The following is a 19,920-nucleotide window of genomic DNA, read 5'->3' as shown; positions in this document are numbered from 1 at the left end:
TGCACTCTTTCTCTCTAAAATAAAAATAAAAAATGAAAAAGAGGAGGGAGCACCTTGTGGCTCAGTCAGTTAAGCGTCCAACTTCGGCTCAGGTTATGATCTCGAGATTCATGAATTCAAGAACCACGTTGGGCTGTGGGCTGACAGCTCAGAGCCTGGAGCCTGCTTCAGATTCTGTGTCTCCCTCTCTCCCTCTGCCCCTCCTCTGCTCATACTCTGTCTCTCAAAAATAAATAAACGTTTAAAAAATTTAATAAATTAAATTAAAAATTTTTAATAAAAATAAAAATGTAACAATATGCCTTGGAGATCATTCCCCATTAGAGCATATAGAATCACATTAGTCTTTTCACAGCTGCATAATAGTCCATTTAAAGTTGCTCTGTACCATCCTTTTTTTTTTTTTTTAATTTACATCCAAATTAGTTAGCATATAGTGCAACAATGATTTCAGGAGTAGATTCCTTAATGTCCCTTACCCATTTAGCCCATCCCTCCTCCCACAACCCCTCCAATAACCCTCTGTTTGTTCTCCATATTTAAGAGTCTCTTATGTTTTGTCCCCCTCCCTGTTTTTATATTATTTTTGCTTCCCTTCCCTTATGTTCATCTGTTCTGTGTCTTAAAGTCCTCATATGAGTGAAGTCATATGATATTTGTCTTTCTCTGACTGACTAATTTCACTTAGCATAACACCCTCTAGTTCCATCTACATAGTTGCAAATGGCAAGATCTCATTCTTTTTGATTGCTGAGTAACACTCCATTGTGTGTGTGTGTGTGTGTGTGTATATATATATACATATATATATATATATATATATATGTATATATATATACCACATCTTTCTTTACCCATTCATTCATCGATGGGCATTTGGGCTCTTTCCATACTTTGGCTATTGTTGATAGTACTGCTATAAACATTGGGGTGCATGTGCCCCTTCGAAACAGCACACCTGTATCCCTTGGATAAATAGCTAGTAGGCAATTGCTGGGTCATAGGGTAGTTCTATTTTTAGTTTTTTGAGGAACCTCCATGCTGTTTTCCAGAGTTGCTGCACCAGCTTGCATTCCCACCAGCAATGCAAAAGAGATCCTCTTTCTCCGCATCCTCGCCAACATCTGTTGTTGCCTGAGTTGTTAATGTGAGCCATTCTGACAGGTGTGAGGTGGTATGTCATTGAACTTTTCATTTGTATTTCCCTGATGATGAGTGATGTTGAGCATTTTTTCATGTGTCTATTAGCCATCTGGATGTCTTCTTTGGAGAAGTGTCTAGTCATGTCTTTTGCCCATTTCTTCACTGGATTAGTTGTTTTTGGGTGTTGAGTTTGATAAGTTCTTTATAGATTTTGGATACTAACCCTTTATCTGATATGTCATTTGCAAATATCTTCTCCCATTCTGTTGGTTGCCTTTTAGTTTTGCTGATTGTTTCCTTCGCTTTGCAGAAGCTTTTTATTTTGATGAGATTCTAGTAGTTCATTTTTGCTTTTGTTTCCGTTGCCTCCGGAGACGTGTTGAGTAAGAAGTTGCTGCGGCCAAGGTGAGAGAGGTTTTTGCCTGCTTTCTCCTCGAGGATTTTGATGGCTTCCTGTCTTACATTGAGGTCTTTTATCCATTTCGAGTTTATTTTTGTGTTTGGTGTAAGAAAGTGGTCCAGGTTCATTCTTCTGCATGTCACTGTCCAGTTTTCCCAGCACCACTTGCTGAAAACACTGTCTTTATTCCATTGGATACTCTTTCCTGCTTTGTCAAAGATTAGTTGGCCATACATTTGTGGGTCCATTTCTGGGTTCTCCATTCTGTTCCATTGATCTGAGTGTCTGTTCTTGTGTCAGTACCATTATGTCTTGATGATTACAGCTTTGTAGTATAGCTTGAAGTCTGGGATTGTGATGCCTTCTGCTTTGGTTTTCTTTTTCAAGATTGCTTTGGCTATCCAGGGTCTTTTCTAGTTCCATACAAATGTTAGGATTATTTGTTCTAACTGTGAAGAATGCTGGTGTTATTTTGATAGGGATTGCATTGAATATGTAGATTGCTTTGGGTAGTATCGACATTTTAACAATATTTGTTCTTTCTATCCAGGAGCATGGAATCTTTTTCCATTTTTTTGTGCCTTCTTTAATTTCTTTCATAAACTTTCTATAGTTTGTAGTGTATAGATTTTTTCACCTCTTTGGTTAGATTTATTCCTAGGTATTTTATGGCTTGTACCATCCTTTCTTTACACAGTTTCATTGTGCTGTTTCTAATTATTGGCCATCACAAATAGTTCTGCTATGAATATTTTTATGTACCTGTCCTTTTACATATACGTTAATGCATCTACAGAATACATTCCTAGAAGGATCATTGCAGAAATCGACACATACATTTTTTTTATTTATTTATTTATTTATTTATTTATTTTAGAGGGAGAAAGAGTGCATGCACAAGCGGCAGGGAGAGAGAGAGAGAGAGAGAGAGAGAGAGAGAAAGAAAGAAAGAAAGAAAGAAAGAAAGAAAGAAAGAAAGAAAGAAAGAAAGAAAGAAAGAAAGAAAGAATCTTAAACAGGCTCCATTCTCAGCACAGAGCCCAACTCGGGGCTCAATTCCACAACCCCAGAATCATAACCCAAACCAAAATCAAGAGTCAGATGCTCAACTGACTGAGCCACCCAGGCATCCCCGCACATACATTTTGAGTCCTAATTAGCATTGCCAAATCAGACTCTGCTGGGATTATAGTTTTAACCTTCTTTACTTATATTATGAATGAAAATTTGCTTTTGTTTCATATATTTAGAAGCTATTTATGTTTTCTGTGAACTGTCCCCTCATATCTTTGACCATTTTTCTAATAGGTTGTTGATGTTTTTAGGGTTAATTGGTAGGAGCATTTTTGTGTCAAGGTATATCGGCCTTTATGACATGAGTCAGAAATAGTTTTCCCCGTGGCTTTTGTTTTTGCTTCCAGTGCTTTGTGCCTTGTTAGACATTTTTTGTTTTTATATGGTTGACTCAGACTTTTATTTTATGGCTTCTGGATTATGAACTGTAGTTGGAAAAACCTTCCCCTCTCCACGGTTAGAAAGGAATTTTCCTCTAGGATTTTTAAAATTTTTTTTTAATCTTTATTTATTTTTGAGAGAGAGAGAGCGTGAGCAGGGGAGAGGCAGAGAGAGAGGGAGACACAGAATCCCAAGAAGGCTCCAGGCTCTGAGCTGTCAGCATAGAGCCCAACGTGGGGCTTGAACCTACAGACCCCAAGATCATGACTTGAGCTGAAGTTGGACACTTAACCGACAGAGCCACCCAGGCGCCCCTAGGATTTTTTTTTTTTTTTTTTTAATTTTTTTTTTTTTTAATGTTTTTTATTTATTTTTGGGACAGAGAGAGACAGAGCATGAACGGGGGAGGGGCAGAGAGAGAGGGAGACACAGAATCGGAAACAGGCTCCAGGCTCCGAGCCATCAGCCCAGAGCCCGACGCGGGGCTCGAACTCACGGACCGCGAGATCGTGACCTGGCTGAAGTCGGACGCTTAACCGACTGCGCCACCCAGGCGCCCCTAGGATTTTTTTTTTAAATTGAGGTATCATTGCCACACAGTGTTACATGAGTTTCAGGTGCACAACCCAGTGATTCAACTTCTCTATATATGTTATGCTGTGCTCATGACAAGTATAACTACCCTCTGTCACCATACAACAATATTACTGTGTCATTGACTATATTCCCTATGCTGTACTTTTCATCCCTGTGACTTAGTCATTCCAAAACTGAAAGCCTGTATCTCTCACTCCCCTTCACCCATTTTTCCCACCCCCCTCTCACTTCTGGCAACCACCAGTTTGTTCTCTGTATTCGTGGGTCTGTTTTCCTCTAGGATTTTTATGATTTTTTTTTTAACATGTAAGACTTTGATCCTTCTGGAATTTATCCTGACTCATGCTGAGGCACAGATCCAACTTCACTTTGTCCCAATAACCACCAGTCTGCCTAGCACCCCTCTAGTTAAACAATGCCTCTCTTCCCACGGGTTCAAGGGGACAGAGTAGCATAGCAGTGGTGTAGGATTGGGGCCTTTGTCCTAAGAACTGTGGGAAAATGAGGACTGGGGGATGGGAGTGCCATGATCAGATCTGCATCTTGAAAACACCACCCTGGCCCCAGAGTGGAGACTGGGGTAGTGATATGTCTGCATATGTGAGGCCATCTCTGACCCCTGCACACCCCCCTCATTGTTAGTGGGTTTCAGCTCCTGTATCTGCAGCCCTCCCTCCATCACTACTTCTGGGTAAATTCCTAGGGAGCCCTGATGCAAACATAGAAGTCCCTCACACACCCAGGCCTCCTTCGGTGAGCTGGGACTCCGGCCGACCTCGCCCCCTCCCTCCCATGGTCTTGGCCAATGCCTCAGCATCACCGGTAAATGCAACGTCCATGATGCCCCAATTCACCCCAGCCCACTCCCTCATTCCCTGACCCCACATTCCTTCCATCTCACCCATCTCCCAACCCACAGATCCCACCACCTCGCCCCATTTGGCTCGAACCCCACATGTGCACTCCAGCACCTGTGCAGCAACCGTGGCTGGTGGGAAACACACGCAACCCTGTCCCCCACCCCCTGCCACGCTGGCTGGTTTGTATTTTAAATGCCAGACCACAGCTTAATGGTTGTGTGGCCCCCACACCTCCTCCACCAGCATCACTCATGGCTGATGGCCTCGTTTCCTACTTCACTGGCAGTGGGAACAGTCAGAGGCAACTGTGGAAAATTCCACCTCCCCCCATGAGATGCACACCCAGCCACACCACACTAGGCCTCCCTGCTTGGTCTCATGGGCCAAAATGCAACCGTTTTGCCTCCTGGGGGTGGGGGGAGACAGTCCCTCATCGCTCCCAGAATCCCCCATTCTCCACCATGTTGGATCTTCCCCTCACTGCCGATGACTCCCATTAAAGCAGACATACTGTCCTGTGTCTCTCATCTTGAAGAAGTGGCCCTCTCTGGACCCCGTGTCTCCAAAGCACGTGCTCTGTGCCTTCGCTCCCCTTTGCCGCTGAATTGCTTGAAAGCCTTCACTGCCCCCATTCCTCCCCTCCCTTCTCCCCAAACCATCTCCAGCCAGATGTGCACACCCATGACTCCCCCTGCCCCGGGCCCCTTGTGTGGCTAGTGCTAGTGGGCAGGTCTCAGTCTTCATTTTACTCATCTGTCCAAAGTGACAGGCACACACACAGTCCCTCCTCCTCGATGTACTCTCTCCACTCAGCTTCTAGAACCTTCTTCTCTTCTTTGCAACCTCTAACTGTTGGGTTGTACAAGGCTGAGCTCCCGATCCTTCCTGCCAAACCTGCTGGACCACAGTCTCCCCACTTCTGTGGTCGCTCAAGGGACATCTTGCTTGAGTCCTCTCTCCAGAGTCTTGAGAAATCATCTTGACTCTGCCTTCAGAATCGATCCAGAATCCAGCCACTTCCACCCCTTCCACTGCCACCACCAGCTGGGAGCCACCATCACCCCTCCCTGGCATCACTGCAAGATCCTACCTTTGCCTCCCCACACAGTGTGATCCTTTTCACACCAGGATCACAAGGCAGGTCTCGTCCTGTGTCTGCACTGAGCCCTGAAGGGGCTCCCATATCAGAGAGAAGAGAAAGTCCTAGAAATGGCCAACAAGACCCTACCCAATCTACCCCTACCCACCACCTCCCTGAAGCCACCTCCCCCTCTGCTGTCACCTCTTTGGCCTCCTTGCTGTTCCTTAAACACACCAGGCGATGGGGTGCCTGGGTGGCTCAGTTGGTTAAGCATCTGACTTCAGCTCAGGTCATGATCTCGCGGTTTGTGAGTTCTAGCTTCATGTCGGGCTCTCTGCTGTCAGCACAGAGCCCACTTCAGATCTTCTGTCCCCCTCTCTCTCTACCCCTCCCCAGCTCGCTCTCTCTCTCTCTCTCTCTCTCTCTCTCAAAAGTAAAAAAAAAAATTAAAAACACACACATATACACACACCAGGTGCCCTCCTGCATTGGGTGTTCCCTCTGGTAGGTACACATTTTCCCAGGAATCCACAGGAAGCCTTTGCTTAAATGCCTCCTCAGAAAGATGTCTACCCCAACCACCCTATTGAACACACCAGTCTGCACCCCGGCACTAACAGCTCCCCATTGCCCTGCCCCACTGCCTCTCTCTTTCCTTAGCACTTACCATTTTGTAGGTGATGAGCTTGTGTGTTATGCTTATGGTATCTCAGCTACCTCTCTGGCTAGAAGGTAAATTCCTTAGGGCAGGGATCTTTGTCATTGTCACTGCTGTGTCCCACTGCCCAGAACAGCAGTGGTCAGTGAATGTCTGTGGAATGAATGTGGATGTCCCAGTAGATCAGAGAGGGAGAGTGTGTCGAGGGGGACTCCTCGTTGTCTGGGTCTCTAACTAGGCAATAGGAAATGTCATCCACGGAGACTAGGAACCAGAAGAGGGGCGCTTTTGTGGGCAGAATATCATGAATATGTCTGTGCACCTTGGCCTGAGGAATCATGAGGACTGTTCAAGGGGAAATGACAAGCAGACAGCTCACAAAGGGAGTCTGGGCTTCTCAGACACAGTTGGGGCTAGAGTTGCCCACGTGGGACACTTCTGTCACTTCTGTCTAGTGTAGTCATGAGTGGGATGAGATTCCCAGGGAAGACAGGAGAGAAGGGACAGATAAGCTGAGAAGACTGAAGAGAAGGAAGCCTTGCCATGAGCTCAGCAGAGCCTCTGTGTGAGACTGGGAGAGACTGAGCCAGCTGAACAACCAAGGAAGCAGGAGGAACATGACCTTTTAGAAGCCAAAGGGAGAGAGTGCTTCCAGAAGGAGGGCAGGCTCAGCAGTGTGGAAGGAGGAAGAGAAATCCTTGGTAGCAGGTGGTTAGGGACTCAGTGAGAGCCATTTTGGTGGTGAGAGGGATGGAATCCATATCAGAGGGTCACACGGTGCGTAGAAGGCAGGGAAGGAGAGGCAGTGACAGGAGACCCCCTCTTCCCAGCAGTGAGGGGGAGGAGAGCCAGGCCGGAGCAGAGGAGGGCATGTGAGCACAGGAATTGGAGCTGTTCCAGAACTGCTGGGAAGCAGCTGCTGGAGAAAGTCGGTCTGATGATGCAACAGGGAGAGAAAGGCAGTGGTGGGTGCTGGGGCCCGGGAAGGTAGGGCCAGTCAGCTCCTCTGACATAACCTCAGGGGCACGGACAGGAGGCTGGGCACAGGTGCAAGTACATCCGTCCAGAGCATTTTCTTTCCCGGGGAAAACATGGCACGAGGTCCCTGGCAGAAGGTGAGAAGTCAGGTGTACAGATGTCCAGGTGGCCAACGCCCCGCCCCACCCTAGTCTGGACTTAGGGGCCACACAGCCCCCCGTATACCATTCTTGGGTATTAGCACCATCACACATCGGTTTTTCAAGCCAAAAGCCTCTGTCTTGTCTCTCCTTTTTCTATGCCCTATGCACCCCACACACACACACCCTGCCATTAAACCGATGAGCAAGTCCTGTCGGTCCCCACTGACAAGTGTCTTCTGACTCACTTCTTTCCATCTCCACAGTCAGCACACGAGTCCAGGCCACCATCACCTACGTGGGGGCAACTTCCACTCTTGCCCCCTCCCACCACTGCTCCCTACAGGACCCATGAGTGTTCCTTGTCTCCCGCTACCAATCAGATCCCTGCCGAGCAAGTCCCTGAGCTCTGCCCCGCCCCCTCCTTCCCTTCTTTGTCACACAGCTCCTCCCCCTTCCTGTCTGAGATAATCTCTCACCTTCAGGACGCAGCCTAGCCTCCAGCCCTGAATCAGCCCGGCCTGGCTGGGGTACCTCATACGTGCTGGGAGCTTCCTGTGCTTCTCCCCGCATGATTGTTTTCTTAAGCATCTATCCTTCCAAGGAAAATTCTGTGAGTCCGAGATCCTGCCTCTTACTGTTACCAGTGTGTCCCATTACTCTCTCCCAGAGGGACCCGGCTCATGGGTGGTGATCCATAAACACGCATGGGCCCACTGAGGGCCGAGTGTCACCTCCCTGTGCCGGCCTCGCTGTCCAGACTGAGGTCCAGGGTCTGCAGGAAGCAGAGTAGTTGCTGGCACAGCCACAGCATGGCTTTAGTGGGAAGTATGTAGGGTTCAGGAGTTGGGAGAGCTCCTTCTGGGATGAGTTCCACTCCTAACCAACTGTGTGGCCTTGGACAAGTCACTTCTTTCTCCCTGAGCCTCTATGCTATCTGTCAAGTGGGGATGTTTACTGCACCTCTCGCAAAGGTCAAATGCAGTGTGGTCTGCACACCATGAGGTGAAGACACCTGTGGGTTTCACGAACATTCTCCAGGAGCCCTCATCTGCTGTAAGACTGGTCTCAGCGTGCTGCACTCAGCCTTTCTGGAGTCTTCTGGACTCAGCCCCTTCGGCTTCCCCAAGCACACCCAGACCCGGCGCCCCTAACCCCAGGGCTGAACCACGGGTACCCCCTGCGTGTCCGCTCAGCCACACACATACGTGTAACCCTTCGGAGCGCTGTGTTCCCTCTGCCCCAAATGTTTTCTCCCCCCACACGTCTCTCCCCTTCAATAGAAATGAACTGACCCCAGGTGAGCACCAAAATTGGTTCTTCAAGCAGGAACAGGTCTGACTCCTACCTGGCTTGCCAAAACCCGACCCGGGTGGGCCCCCAGCAGCGGATCAACAGCAACCTTGTGAAATGTTTGCATGAACCAATGCATGTAGGATGTCATTGCCACCCACACGCCCAGCCCTGCCCCTTCGAGGGCAAAGGCGCCCCCTCTGCCCTGCCCCTTAGCTTTGGGACCTGTGAAGGCTTGCAAGGAGGGGTGGCCAGCAGCTGGCTGAGGGAGGAGCCGGCCTGGCCAAGGGGACCCTCTCTCCCTTTGACACTGACTGGGGCTTCTCTGCTTGTGTTTTGCAGGTCCTCCTGTAAGTGTCCTGGATTATGCTCTCTGCTCCTGAAAGATAAGACATTTCATTCTCTTCTGTAGCTATTTCATGAAAATAAGTTTTTTCGTTAGATGTGTTGTGTCCTTTAAAAAAAAAGAAAACTTAGTCCCGGACAGGGGCCATATTTTTTTTATAATTTGTAGACAAATACAAGCACAGAATTCTGTGGGTTTGACTTGCCTTGTGAAGCATTCTGTGACCGTTTTGCCCTCCAAGAGAGCTGACACGATCCTGACTGCTCCTCTCGGAGTCTCTGGCTCCACTTGGTGCACAGAAATGCAAGCACCATGCCCCTACTTTCTAAATGCTCCGCGGCATTTAATCCATTTAAGTGTTTTTGTCTCACATGCTTTGGCACAAAGGGCTCCAGAGTCAGGCAGAGATGCCAGGAAGAATGGGGTCCATTTTCCTGACTTGCCACAATGTGTTTGACCCTCTGGATCCGGCAGCTGAACCCTGCCCAGCACCGCTGGCCAGGGAGGGTGTTGGGTCCGAGGAGGATGCGCGGGAGGGGGGCCGGCCGCCAGGGGGCAGCAACGAGAGCAGGGGTGGGTGGTGGTCAGTGCTCCGGAAATCCCTGTCCTCCTCCAAGACACGTGACTAGTGTGCCTTTGATTCATCTTGGTGGTTTTTCAGAGCCCAGTGAATCCTGACGAATCAATTCAAGGAGCACACTGAGCCAAAATGAACCTTCTAAAGGAATTCCTTTCGGATGATCAGTTTTATTTTTGACTTCCACTTACCATGATTCACGTCCCAATCGGCACCCTTCGGAATCTGGGCTTCTCCATGCATGTAGCAGCACCACGCTGAGCCAGAAAGCGAGCCAGCAAGAAATGTGTAGATTTATTGGCCACGAGCAGTTTCTCCCTGTTGAGTCATTCCTGGCTGTCACATGAGGCTAGCCTGTGTGAACTTGCTAAAGTGCGTAATGCAGAGGGCAGTGGACTGATTCTTTTTTCTTTTCTTTTTTTTTTTGACTTGGCTGTTAAACTATTAAATGTATTCAACAAATGCAGAAATCTCAAGCTGCAGCCTGAGATGGATGCTGATGTGTGGGACACAGGCCAGACAGTCAGTGCTCTGAGCCGGTAGGGGCATCCAGTAGCAATAAATGCCACTCCCCACCCCCCCCATATCTGTGGCTTCTAAGGCTGTCTTCCTCCAGTCTACTCCCTCCCAGTGGCGACAGGCAGGAAGAGCCATTTCTGCCCTTTAGTCCCGATTTAGGGAGCATTTTCCATGGTGGTTGTGACACCACCCTTCAGAATCCCACATCCCCGTGTGGTCCTCACCATGTGCCCCTCCTGAATCGTGTGGGTGTGTGCCCTGGTGGCCCTTCCAGCCTGGCTCCAAGAGGCAGGAAATGGGTGCTCCATCTCCCAGACCCGCTGGAGCCCCGAGCGCGTCCCCCCCCCCTCCAGGAGTCATTACCAACCATCAGCCTTTGCTGCAAACCCCGCACAACGTGGGGGGATCGGGGGCCCTGATTGAGTTATAAGTGTTGCCATATGGTTTTCTGCTGAAAGTCTGATTATTAATGACGTATTAATTACCACAGGGGCAATCAGGACGAGATGGCTACCCGGTAATTTGCCATTTATTTTTTGCTCTTTGTGCCCTTTTCTCTCAAGCTGATCTTCTTCCTCTGAGCCTTTATTTAACTCTGTCTGCGCTCCTGCCCCCTCCCCCTCTTCTGCTTTCAGTGGCTGAGGTCTCTCTTTGGAGGGGATTAGCGTTAGCTCTGAGAAGGAAGGTGAGGGATGTGCAGACCTGCAGGGCTGGCCTGGTGGGAACTGTCCGCTGCTCCAGCCATCCTGCAGGCAAAGCAGAGAGGCTCAAGAAGGAGCCTCCTTGGCATCCTGGATCGCCCCCCAACGCTCTTGCTTCCCAGACCATCAGCCCTGCACCGAGGGTCCAGCCCTTGGCTGTGGAGTGCCCCTTCCCCCCCCCCCCCGCCTCCGCCCCGTCTCCCTCCCCCTGGCTGGCTTGGCTGCCAGCCTCTTCCCAGTTGGCAGGGGGCTATCCTTCCCAGCCCACCGAGTCTCGTCAGCACTCAGGAACGGGAGGCTGCTTGATTCCAGTTTGGTCTTTGTGGTGTCATCGCCTTCTCAGATCTTTTGAATTAAACCTAGAAGTTGGCTTATACTTGCAGTCAACGTGCCCTGCCCAGGCTGGGTGAGTGCTGCATGAAAAGCAAAATTTGATGTAGCTGTGTGGTCGTCCAGTCCTGCTCAGAGAGGTTAAGGACCACAGCCATGGCATCCAGAAGTCCTGATGTATCAGAGCAGGGGGGTGACCTGGTGGAAGGAGAGCATGGCGGGACCATACGGTTGGGCAACAGAGTTGTTCTGTGCCTTCAGGTCAGGAAGGTGCATGGAGGAGAATGTTGGTTGATTCAGAGGCCTCAGTAATGACCAGATCTGGCCAGAGTCTGGATGGGCTGGTGATGGAAGGTGTGGGGGGGGGGGCTCCCCGGGGGGAGCTCCCCCAGTCCTGCAGGAATCACCTTCCCAGGAGACTGTGGAGAGTAGTCCTGGCAGACCTGGGCTTATAGTGCCTCCTAGCTGGGCATCTCAAGGAGAGCAGGTAGTGGCTGGGTCAATGGGTTTTGTCCCTCTTCCCCCTTATTGGCCCTCTGAGCACAGGGTGACTCCCTGACTCCCTTCTCCCTGGCATAAGAGAAGATTTTGGTTGATGCATTTTTCCAGGTAAAGGACAGGAGTTCCAGACCAGCCACCAGGTCCAGGTGGAGCCGGGGTTTGAATTCCATCTTTACCACTTGCTGATCTAAGTCTCCCTTTCCCTCCCTGTGAAGAGGGTGGTGAGGTTCAGGTGAAGTGAGGTCATGCCTGGAGCCTCCAGACACCAAAGGTGGACAGGTGACTGGGGCTATTACAGGGCTGCCAGGGAATTAAGCCTAAGGGTTAGCATGTGAGGAGGGACTTGGTACCCAGCCTGGGCCAGAGATGGGACTCTGTGAATTGGGGGAGGGGAAGCCAGGGGATGAGTGTGCTTGTAGTGTGTTAAGTTCTGAGCTTCCTGGGAAGAAAGTAGATTAGGGCCCAGCTATCCTTCCCCACTGCCTGGTCGGGCCAGGTGAAGGGTAAGGGGACCCTGTCAAAATCTCTGGTAACATACCCATGAGTGCACAGGGCCGGGGCGCCCCTTTTCCTGAGGTCACCTGATGGCGGTTTGAATGCACACCGCCCTTTCCATACAGATATGAACAACTTCCCTGGCTGGGCTGGCCCTGCCTGCTGCTGCGTCCAGGGTAATCATGCTTTCAGCACCCGGAGCCAGCTCATTCCAGCTGTGTTCCTCCACACACCCTTGTTCTTTTTTTTTATTTTTTCAAGAGAAAGAGAGAATGCAGGGGAGGGGCAGAGAGAGAGGGAGTGAGAGAATCCCAAGCAGGCTCCACGATGTCAACACAGAGCCCAATGCAGGGCTCGAATTCATGAACCATGAGATCATGATCTGAGCTAAAATCAAGAGTCAGATGCTTAACCAACTGAGCCACCCAGGTGCCCCCAAGCAGCTTTGTTCTGGTGGTACCGTTTGGGCAGTCCCTTCCATGAGGCCCACAGGATAGAGGTGACACCCTGCCTCTCTTCTTCTGTAGGAGAGAAAGCACGCCCGTGCAGGCAGGAGGTGGGTGGGAGGGCCTCCTGTAGGCTCAAGGGGCCCCTGTGTTTTGGCCTGAAATTCAGATCTCTTGGCCTGTGGAAGGCCTGGCTCCCAGCCTGGGGTGTGCTTATGGAGGGTTCCACATGGTCATCCCAGAGGTTAGATTGACTGCCACAGCTGGAGGGATCTGGGCCACCTAAGAGGCAATTTGTGTACTGAGTATCCACAAGCCTGAAGTCATTCAGACCCAACTCAGGATGCTGGCTCAGCCCTGTGGCCTCGGGCAGGTACTTGGCCTCTGAGCATCTGTGGAGATGATACGTACAGAGTTGGAATATTAAAATAGGGTAACGAATGCAGCGTCCATGCAACGTGGCATACGACAGACCCTCCATAATGTCACCATCTTTCCTCACCAAGGAGAGCCTCAAGAGAAGGAAAGCCCAGCTTAGGAAATCATTCTAATCCACCAACATACACTGGCAGTGTATGGAAAATGGCTTTGAAAACAGTCAGTTTTAAGAAAAGGTGTTTTTCTGCAGTTCAGTAAACTTCGGGACCAGCCTCAGGGAGGATCTTTTTTTGTGTTAAAAACATGTCACTTCCTAAAGGGAAGTGAGAGCAAGAAAAATATCAGGCAGGAGGGTCATGGTGGAGAGCATGCTGGCTGTGTGTTCTGGATTACTCGAGGCTGGCCCCTCCCCCTGAGTGAGACCAGCTGAAACCAGGACCATATGTGGACCTAAGAGCTGAGGTCAGGAGACTGGGGCATAGGAACCAAGGCACAGGACTGTGGGGCAGGTTGTGGACTGATAAGGGCCCAGGGTCACTTTGTGCACAGCCCCCTTACACAGAGGCCAGCCTGTCCCTGCTGCTGGGAGAGTTCGTTAATAGCTCCCTGCTGACAACAGAAGTATGTTTATTATAAAACTGTCCCAAAATAGAGAAAAGCACAAAAAAGGAAAAAACGATCATCCGTAATCCTACCACCCACAGATTAGTCTTCTCAATATTTTGGTGGTTGTCCTTTCAGTATTTGTTATGTGTGAGTTTGTATTTACGTTTATTAGTCTAAAAATGGGATTACTGGACATACTTCTTTGGAGGGAGCCTCGTTTTGGTTTTTTTTTTTCCTACTTAATATAGCATCCTTAAGATGGTATATCCACATCCTTAAGAATTCTAGGGGCGCCTGGGTGGCTCAGTTGGTTAAGCATCCGACTTCGGATCAGGTCATGATCTGGCAGTTCATGAGTTCAAGCCCCATGTCGGGCTCTGTGCTGACAGCTTAGAGTCTGGAGCCTGCTTCAGATTCTGTGTCTCCCCTCTCTCTCTGTCGCCCCCACTCTGCTCACACTCTGTCTCTGTCTCTCTCTCTTGAAAATAAACATTTTTTAAAATTAAGAAAAAAGAATTCTAGAACGTAAGAGCTACATAGTATTTTATCATCTGTATAATTTTTTTAAGCCGTCTCCAAGTTATAGTGTTTATTTGACAATCTTTTACACCTATGGTCAACATCTTGGGAAGAAACTTAGGTGTATTTCCATGGTTATCCCCTTAGGAGAAATGTCTAGAAGTTGAATTGCTGGACCAAAGGGTTTGCACATGTTGAAGGCTTTTGATGTGTATTGCCAGATTGGCCCCCTGGAGGCTCTTTTAATTTACATTCCCACCAACAGCTTACAAATGTTGCATATTTCCCCAAACCCTGGCCAACTGTGGGTATTATCATACTTTTTTTTTTTTTTAATTTTTTTTTCAACGTTTTTTATTTATTTTTGGGACAGAGAGAGACAGAGCATGAACGGGGGAGGGGCAGAGAGAGAGGGAGACACAGAATCAGAAACAGGCTCCAGGCTCTGAGCCATCAGCCCAGAGCCTGACGCGGGGCTCGAACTCACGGAACGCGAGATCGTGACCTGGCTGAAGTCGGACGCTTAACCGACTGCGCCACCCAGGCGCCCCTCATACTTTTAAATCTATGGAAATATGATAAGTTGAAAAAAACGTGCATATATGTATCCTGTTTTAATTTAGGGTATATTTTAATGAGCAGTATATGTAGTCTTTGAGATTAAACTAGGTTTAATAAAGTTTGCATAGACCTAACTGCCACCTGGTGGTAGAGCTTAGAATTGCAGGTATAGTTTAAGGAGGAAATCAACATTTTTGAGAGCTTCCAGATCCCAGTTGGTCCAGGGACATCATGGAATCAGCAGGCTAGGAGGAATTCTGAGCTTTGAACATTGTGAGTCAAAGGTGGGCCCCACAGAGGAGCCCTAGGCACTTCACTCTCCTTGCATTTTGGGATAGTAACAAGCATTTATGTTAATAAAGTGACTTTTGACATCTCATACATAGGAGGCTTGACTCTGTTCAGTGAATCTGGAAGGTGTCATACCCTGTGCTGGGTACTGGGGTGGCACAGAGATGAATCAGATCAGTCATAGTCTTTGGACAGATGTGGGGGGAGGGGGACCTACACAACCAGTTTGCCATGGGACAGAGAGAAAGGAACAGTTAGGGGTCACTGTGACTTCCTGGGTATTTCTTATCACAAGCCTTTTTTTCTCTCCAAACCGTGGCTTCTGTCCAAGATGCAAAAGGCTTGTCATGCAAGGCTCAATCTTGCTCACACCTTGACTTTTGCACAGAAAACATCAGACTCTCACCATCTGCTAATTACAGCATCAAAACTCTTCCTCTTTGGTGTTTTGGGTTTTTTGACTCTTAACATTGAGGTTTTGTGACTTTCTGGATTGCTTTACACCTTCCGAGTGCAACTTAAACATTTCTCAAAAATGTGTTTTGGGTATATGTTACAGAGCTTAAGTTCCATGTATTTGAATGCATGAGGACAGCGCCAGGTTGTGAGGCTAGAGTTGCATGGAGATGATGAATTCCAGCGAGGCTAGGGTGGGGGAGCGTGCCCATTAAACCGTCGGTCAATGACTCTGTGCCAGATGCTTTCCTGGGTCCTTGGACCAGCACTGAACAAGAGAGACAAGGGGAGAGAAACAATAAACCAGGAAACCAATACACCAACAGACAGGAAATGTGCTAGGAAGAGAATAAGGCAGGGACGTATTGAGAGTGCCCACCAGGTACCTACCTGGGTATGTATAGCTGAGATGAAATCATCAGAAGTCCCTTGGGGAAGATGACATTTGAGCTGAGACTTAAATGGTGAAAAAGATGCAGAGATCTTGTGGGGCAAGTGTTCCTGGAGGAAAAAAGCAAGTGCATGCAGTCATGAGGTTGGGACGACCTTGGCAAGGTCACAAGCAGGCAAATGAGAGGGAAACAGTGGACCGTGACGCCAGAGAGATCTCCAGAGCTGTGCGGAGTAGCATCTTGTAGGATAACAGACTGACTGAGGCCGGAGGCCACGGAAACTTGGCTTAGTGTTTATAGAAACCACAAGCTGCCTTGCCAAGGGCTCAGAGACTTCCCCCCTCCTGAGGGGAGAAAAGACGGTCAACTCTCACCCCGCCCCCACCCAAGCCCCTCCAACAGGCCAGGGAAGCAAGTGTACTTTCTGACCATTTGCTCCACCCTGGGAAGTCTATGGTCTCCTCCCTACTTGACCGATGAGGAAGCTGAGCTCAGAGGCTAACAGCACTTGGCTGAGACCCAAGGCCCACCCGCAAGACAAAGCCTGGCTTAGCACACAGGCTGGGGACTCCTCTGTCACTCTACCCATCCTATCAGGAAGCAGGTCACAGCAGCAGTTGGGGGCTCAGGACTGTCTGCACATGGGCAGGAGGGTCCTTCTTCTCTTACCACTCAGGGAAACAGGTACTTGGAGTCAATGTTCTGTTTCTCGTCCTCACCCCTTGCTTTTATCCGGCCCTGGAGCTCATGCCCCGTTCCACCCCCCTTATCAGATTGTTAAGACCCTTTCCTGCTCTCCCTAAAAAACAAAATGGAAAACCACGTCTAACTTAAAGACAGGAATCCATTTCTTCAGCGCACGTTCCTTCCTATTCCTCACTCATAGGTCCGTCTCATAGCTACTGTTAGAAATTAGGAGGAAAAGCATCCCCTCCTGATGAAATGTGCAATTCTGTTTCCCCGGCCAGGAGGCAGCTGAATAGAGCAGGGGCCCAGCCAGGGAACTATGGTGATGGAGACCCCACCCCTGCTCCGGCAATCTCTCAGGCCTTCTGAACCCCAGTGTCCACATTGGCGAAGTGTGAGGCTTGGCCTGGTGAAAACGTGGACACTATTAACACGGGGGGCGAGGGGCATGCAATGTGGTCCTGGTCCCCTGGCCAGTGACTCTGGGGGCCTGAAGCTGAGTGCAGGGCCCCCACCCACCCAGCAGCAGAGTTCGGAGGCCACAGAAGCCCCTAGTGATGTGGACAGGTGTCTATACTAGAGAGACCTCCCTGACTACAGGACAGAAACTGGAGGAAGGGGGCCCAGATAGGAGGCGGTGGCAATAATTCGCAGACGATGCATGAATCAAGACTGCCCCAGCAAGGATGGAGGGAAAGAGGACAGGTGTCAGAAATGAGAGGTGGCAGGCATTGCAGGCCAGGTGACAGGTGAAGGACCAGGACCACAGCACCTTCACTTGGCAGAGCCCCTCCCCCTCCCCCTCCCCCAGGACCACCCAGGACCCATCAGACAAAGTGCTCTGGAGACTGGGGCTGGGGGCGGTGGGCAGGATTTGCCCTGTGTCTCCAGAATCAGGAATGGATGCATCGACAGCCTAGGTCCCAGGGAGAGCATAGCTCTGAGCTGAAATGTAGCATATGAGACAGGGTCTCAGCCTGGGACCAATTTTGAAATGAAAACCTCTGTTGGACCGTGTGGAATTAATCAAGTGAACAAAAAAAAAGGGGGGGGGTGGGCCACAGAGCACCACACATTCATATGCTTTCTTGCACTCTCCAAGTTCAAAAACAGCTTTGATTGTAAAAATGTAATTAGTTAAATGATTCATCTGTAATATTCCAAATTCATCTGTTTTTAGATTTCGACAACCTACATCTCATTTTCATCTGCCCCCTGCAGTGATGCTCCCCAGCTCCCCACATTCCGGGTTGAGCAGGAATGGGATGAAAGGAGGCTTCTTGAGCCCCCAATAATGGCCCCCAGATTGGAACCTCAGGGAGACACAGCTGGGCCGGAGGGAAAAGGCCACCTCCCTGGGACTTCCTCCGCAGGGTCCTGCACCAGCCCAGGGTAGGTGCTCCTTGACTCAGGCCGTGGCCTCAGGCTCACACTGTGTCCCCAGAGTCCTTTCGATCATCTCATGTGGGGTTCCCAGATGCCTTGCTTACCCTCTGAAGCTTTTTGCGTCTTCCTGGCAGTAGCCGAGAGCCCCCAGCGCTAGATAATCAACCTTCTCCCCAAGTTCAGCTCTGGGAAAGCACTTAGCAGATAGTCCTGTGGGGTGGGGGGTGGCAGGGGGCCCTTTGCGGGGTGTACCTGTGGTGACACCTTTGCAGAGGGCCACTCTCCAGGCTGATTGCTGGCTGAACCTCTTCCCAGTATCCCCAAAGCAGCAAAGCACTTCTCTGCCTTGTACGGAAGAGCTTGTTGGCAGACCTGCACCAGGTCACCGAGGCAAACTCAGGCCTTCCAAGGAAATAAATTTGAGAGAAGGCAGTTATTTGGGTACAAAGGTGGTCCAGCCATCTCCTCCTGAAATCTGAAATCAGGGACTGGACTGTGTCTTGCTCATGCGATGGAAAGAGAATGGGCTTTGGTACTCCATAGACCATGTGGTCTCAGTCACATCCCTAACCTGTCTTTGGCTATCAGGGCAGCCGGGTAGATGACCTCACCAGAGCCATAGTGCTGGGCACACAAGCTAGGTCCAGTGAGTGACAGTTCCTGCCACCGTGATGGTCACTGACCTCAGCAGGAGGAGCCCCCGAGGCTGAAGGAACTCCTCTCGGGCCAGTGTCCCCAGTGCACAACACCCTGGCTGTGGCCAGAGGACAGGAGTCCTCAGGTACCCAGGGCAGCCTTCAGCAGGTCAAGAGCGCCCTCTGGTGTGATCCCAGGTTCTGGCACCGGAGCCAGTGGGAAACTGATCATTCCTAGAGGCATCCACTTGACATTTGGTTCTTTCAACAACTATATATTGTGTTCTCACTACGTACGAAAGACTGTGTTTGACACTTGGGATGGAATGGCAACACAAACATCCAGGGTGTCCCTCCTGGATGGGGTTGTGGTTGACTGGGAGAGAGACTCAAAGCGCATGGGGATTCCAACCTCACTGTGCGCTGTGGTCAGGGCTGGGAAGGTACGGGTTACTGTGACCACCTACAATCCGAGGCTGGCCTGGTGGGGGTCAGGGGTGCTGCCCTGAGGAAGGGAGGTGTGAGCCAAGGTCAGAAGACAAGGAGGTTCTCTCACAAAGGGAGTGGCAGAGGAGTGGCCAGAGAGAGGACACAGAGAACAGAGAACAAGCCAGGCTGGCAGGGGAAAGGGGGGTGGGGTGGGAGGAAAGTTCAAGAGGCCAGTGACCCTGAAGCACCCAGCACCTTTGAGCTGGTTGGCTGCCTCCCCAGGGGCTGCAAGGTGGAGGGAATTGGCAATGGCATCCAACCTGGGAAGGATGGGACGTACACAAAAACTTGGCAAACCCATCAGGCTGCCCGGGAAGCAGTGAGTTCCCCGTCACTGGAGGTGTGCAATGGTGGCACACCCACTTCTCAGAAAGGGCGTCTAAGGAGAGGTTGGTCTTCCCACAAGGGGGCTGTCCCACCAATAGGGCCTCTTTGGGGACAGGATGGGGACAGCTTGGGGAGGCTGGCTTTGGGGGTACTTGCCAGGCACTGCTAACGCCAGAGGGGGATGGTGAGGTGGGAAGCACGCAGGATTCAGGCTCGTGACCATGCCCGGCCTCCCCTAAGCTTCAGTTTCCTCGCCTGTGAAATGGGAATAATAAGGCAAGGGGTTTTTAGCTTTTAGCTCCACCCCATTTCCTTAGTTCTCGCCCCCAGAACTGGCCCAGGGCACCAGTCGTTCATTAAACCACTTTCCTCTGGCACCCTCTGTACACCAAGCTCCGGGCAGGGCACTGTCACATTTGGGTGGCCATTCCATCTACACCACACCCCTCCTTTCCAGAGGAGGAAACAGGCTGGGCTTCGGGGAGTTAGGCAGCTGGCTCCAAGGTCTTCAGGGAGGGGACGTAGCAAGGACATCCCGCTCCTTTGCCATGCAGGAAGGCTGAGCATGAGGAGCGGAGCCAGGGAGGCTGGTGGAGGCTGGTGTGGGAGAGAGGCCAAGTCCTAGGCAGGGGCAGGTGGGGGACTAGAGAGAGGTCTGCAGTTTGGAGAACTG

At 50.3% G+C, this 19,920-nt stretch overlaps 1 protein-coding gene across 1 annotated transcript in view; it reads left to right on the top strand.

Moving 5' to 3' along the window:
- Positions 1–19,920, top strand: part of COL23A1 (collagen type XXIII alpha 1 chain) — a 360,958-nt gene that overhangs the window by 304,167 nt on the left and 36,871 nt on the right. Inside the window, exons 4-5 of the mRNA XM_058739053.1 lie at positions 8,948–8,955; positions 10,538–10,564. Coding sequence (XP_058595036.1) covers positions 8,948–8,955; positions 10,538–10,564 — 35 coding nt within the window. The remainder of the gene's footprint in view (positions 1–8,947; positions 8,956–10,537; positions 10,565–19,920) is intronic.

This window comes from Neofelis nebulosa, chromosome 1 (genome assembly GCF_028018385.1).
Source record: "Neofelis nebulosa isolate mNeoNeb1 chromosome 1, mNeoNeb1.pri, whole genome shotgun sequence".
Classification (NCBI taxonomy): domain Eukaryota; kingdom Metazoa; phylum Chordata; class Mammalia; order Carnivora; family Felidae; genus Neofelis; species Neofelis nebulosa.
Note: the sequence above shows the minus strand (reverse complement) of the source record. Positions and strands in the feature narration are given on the sequence as shown.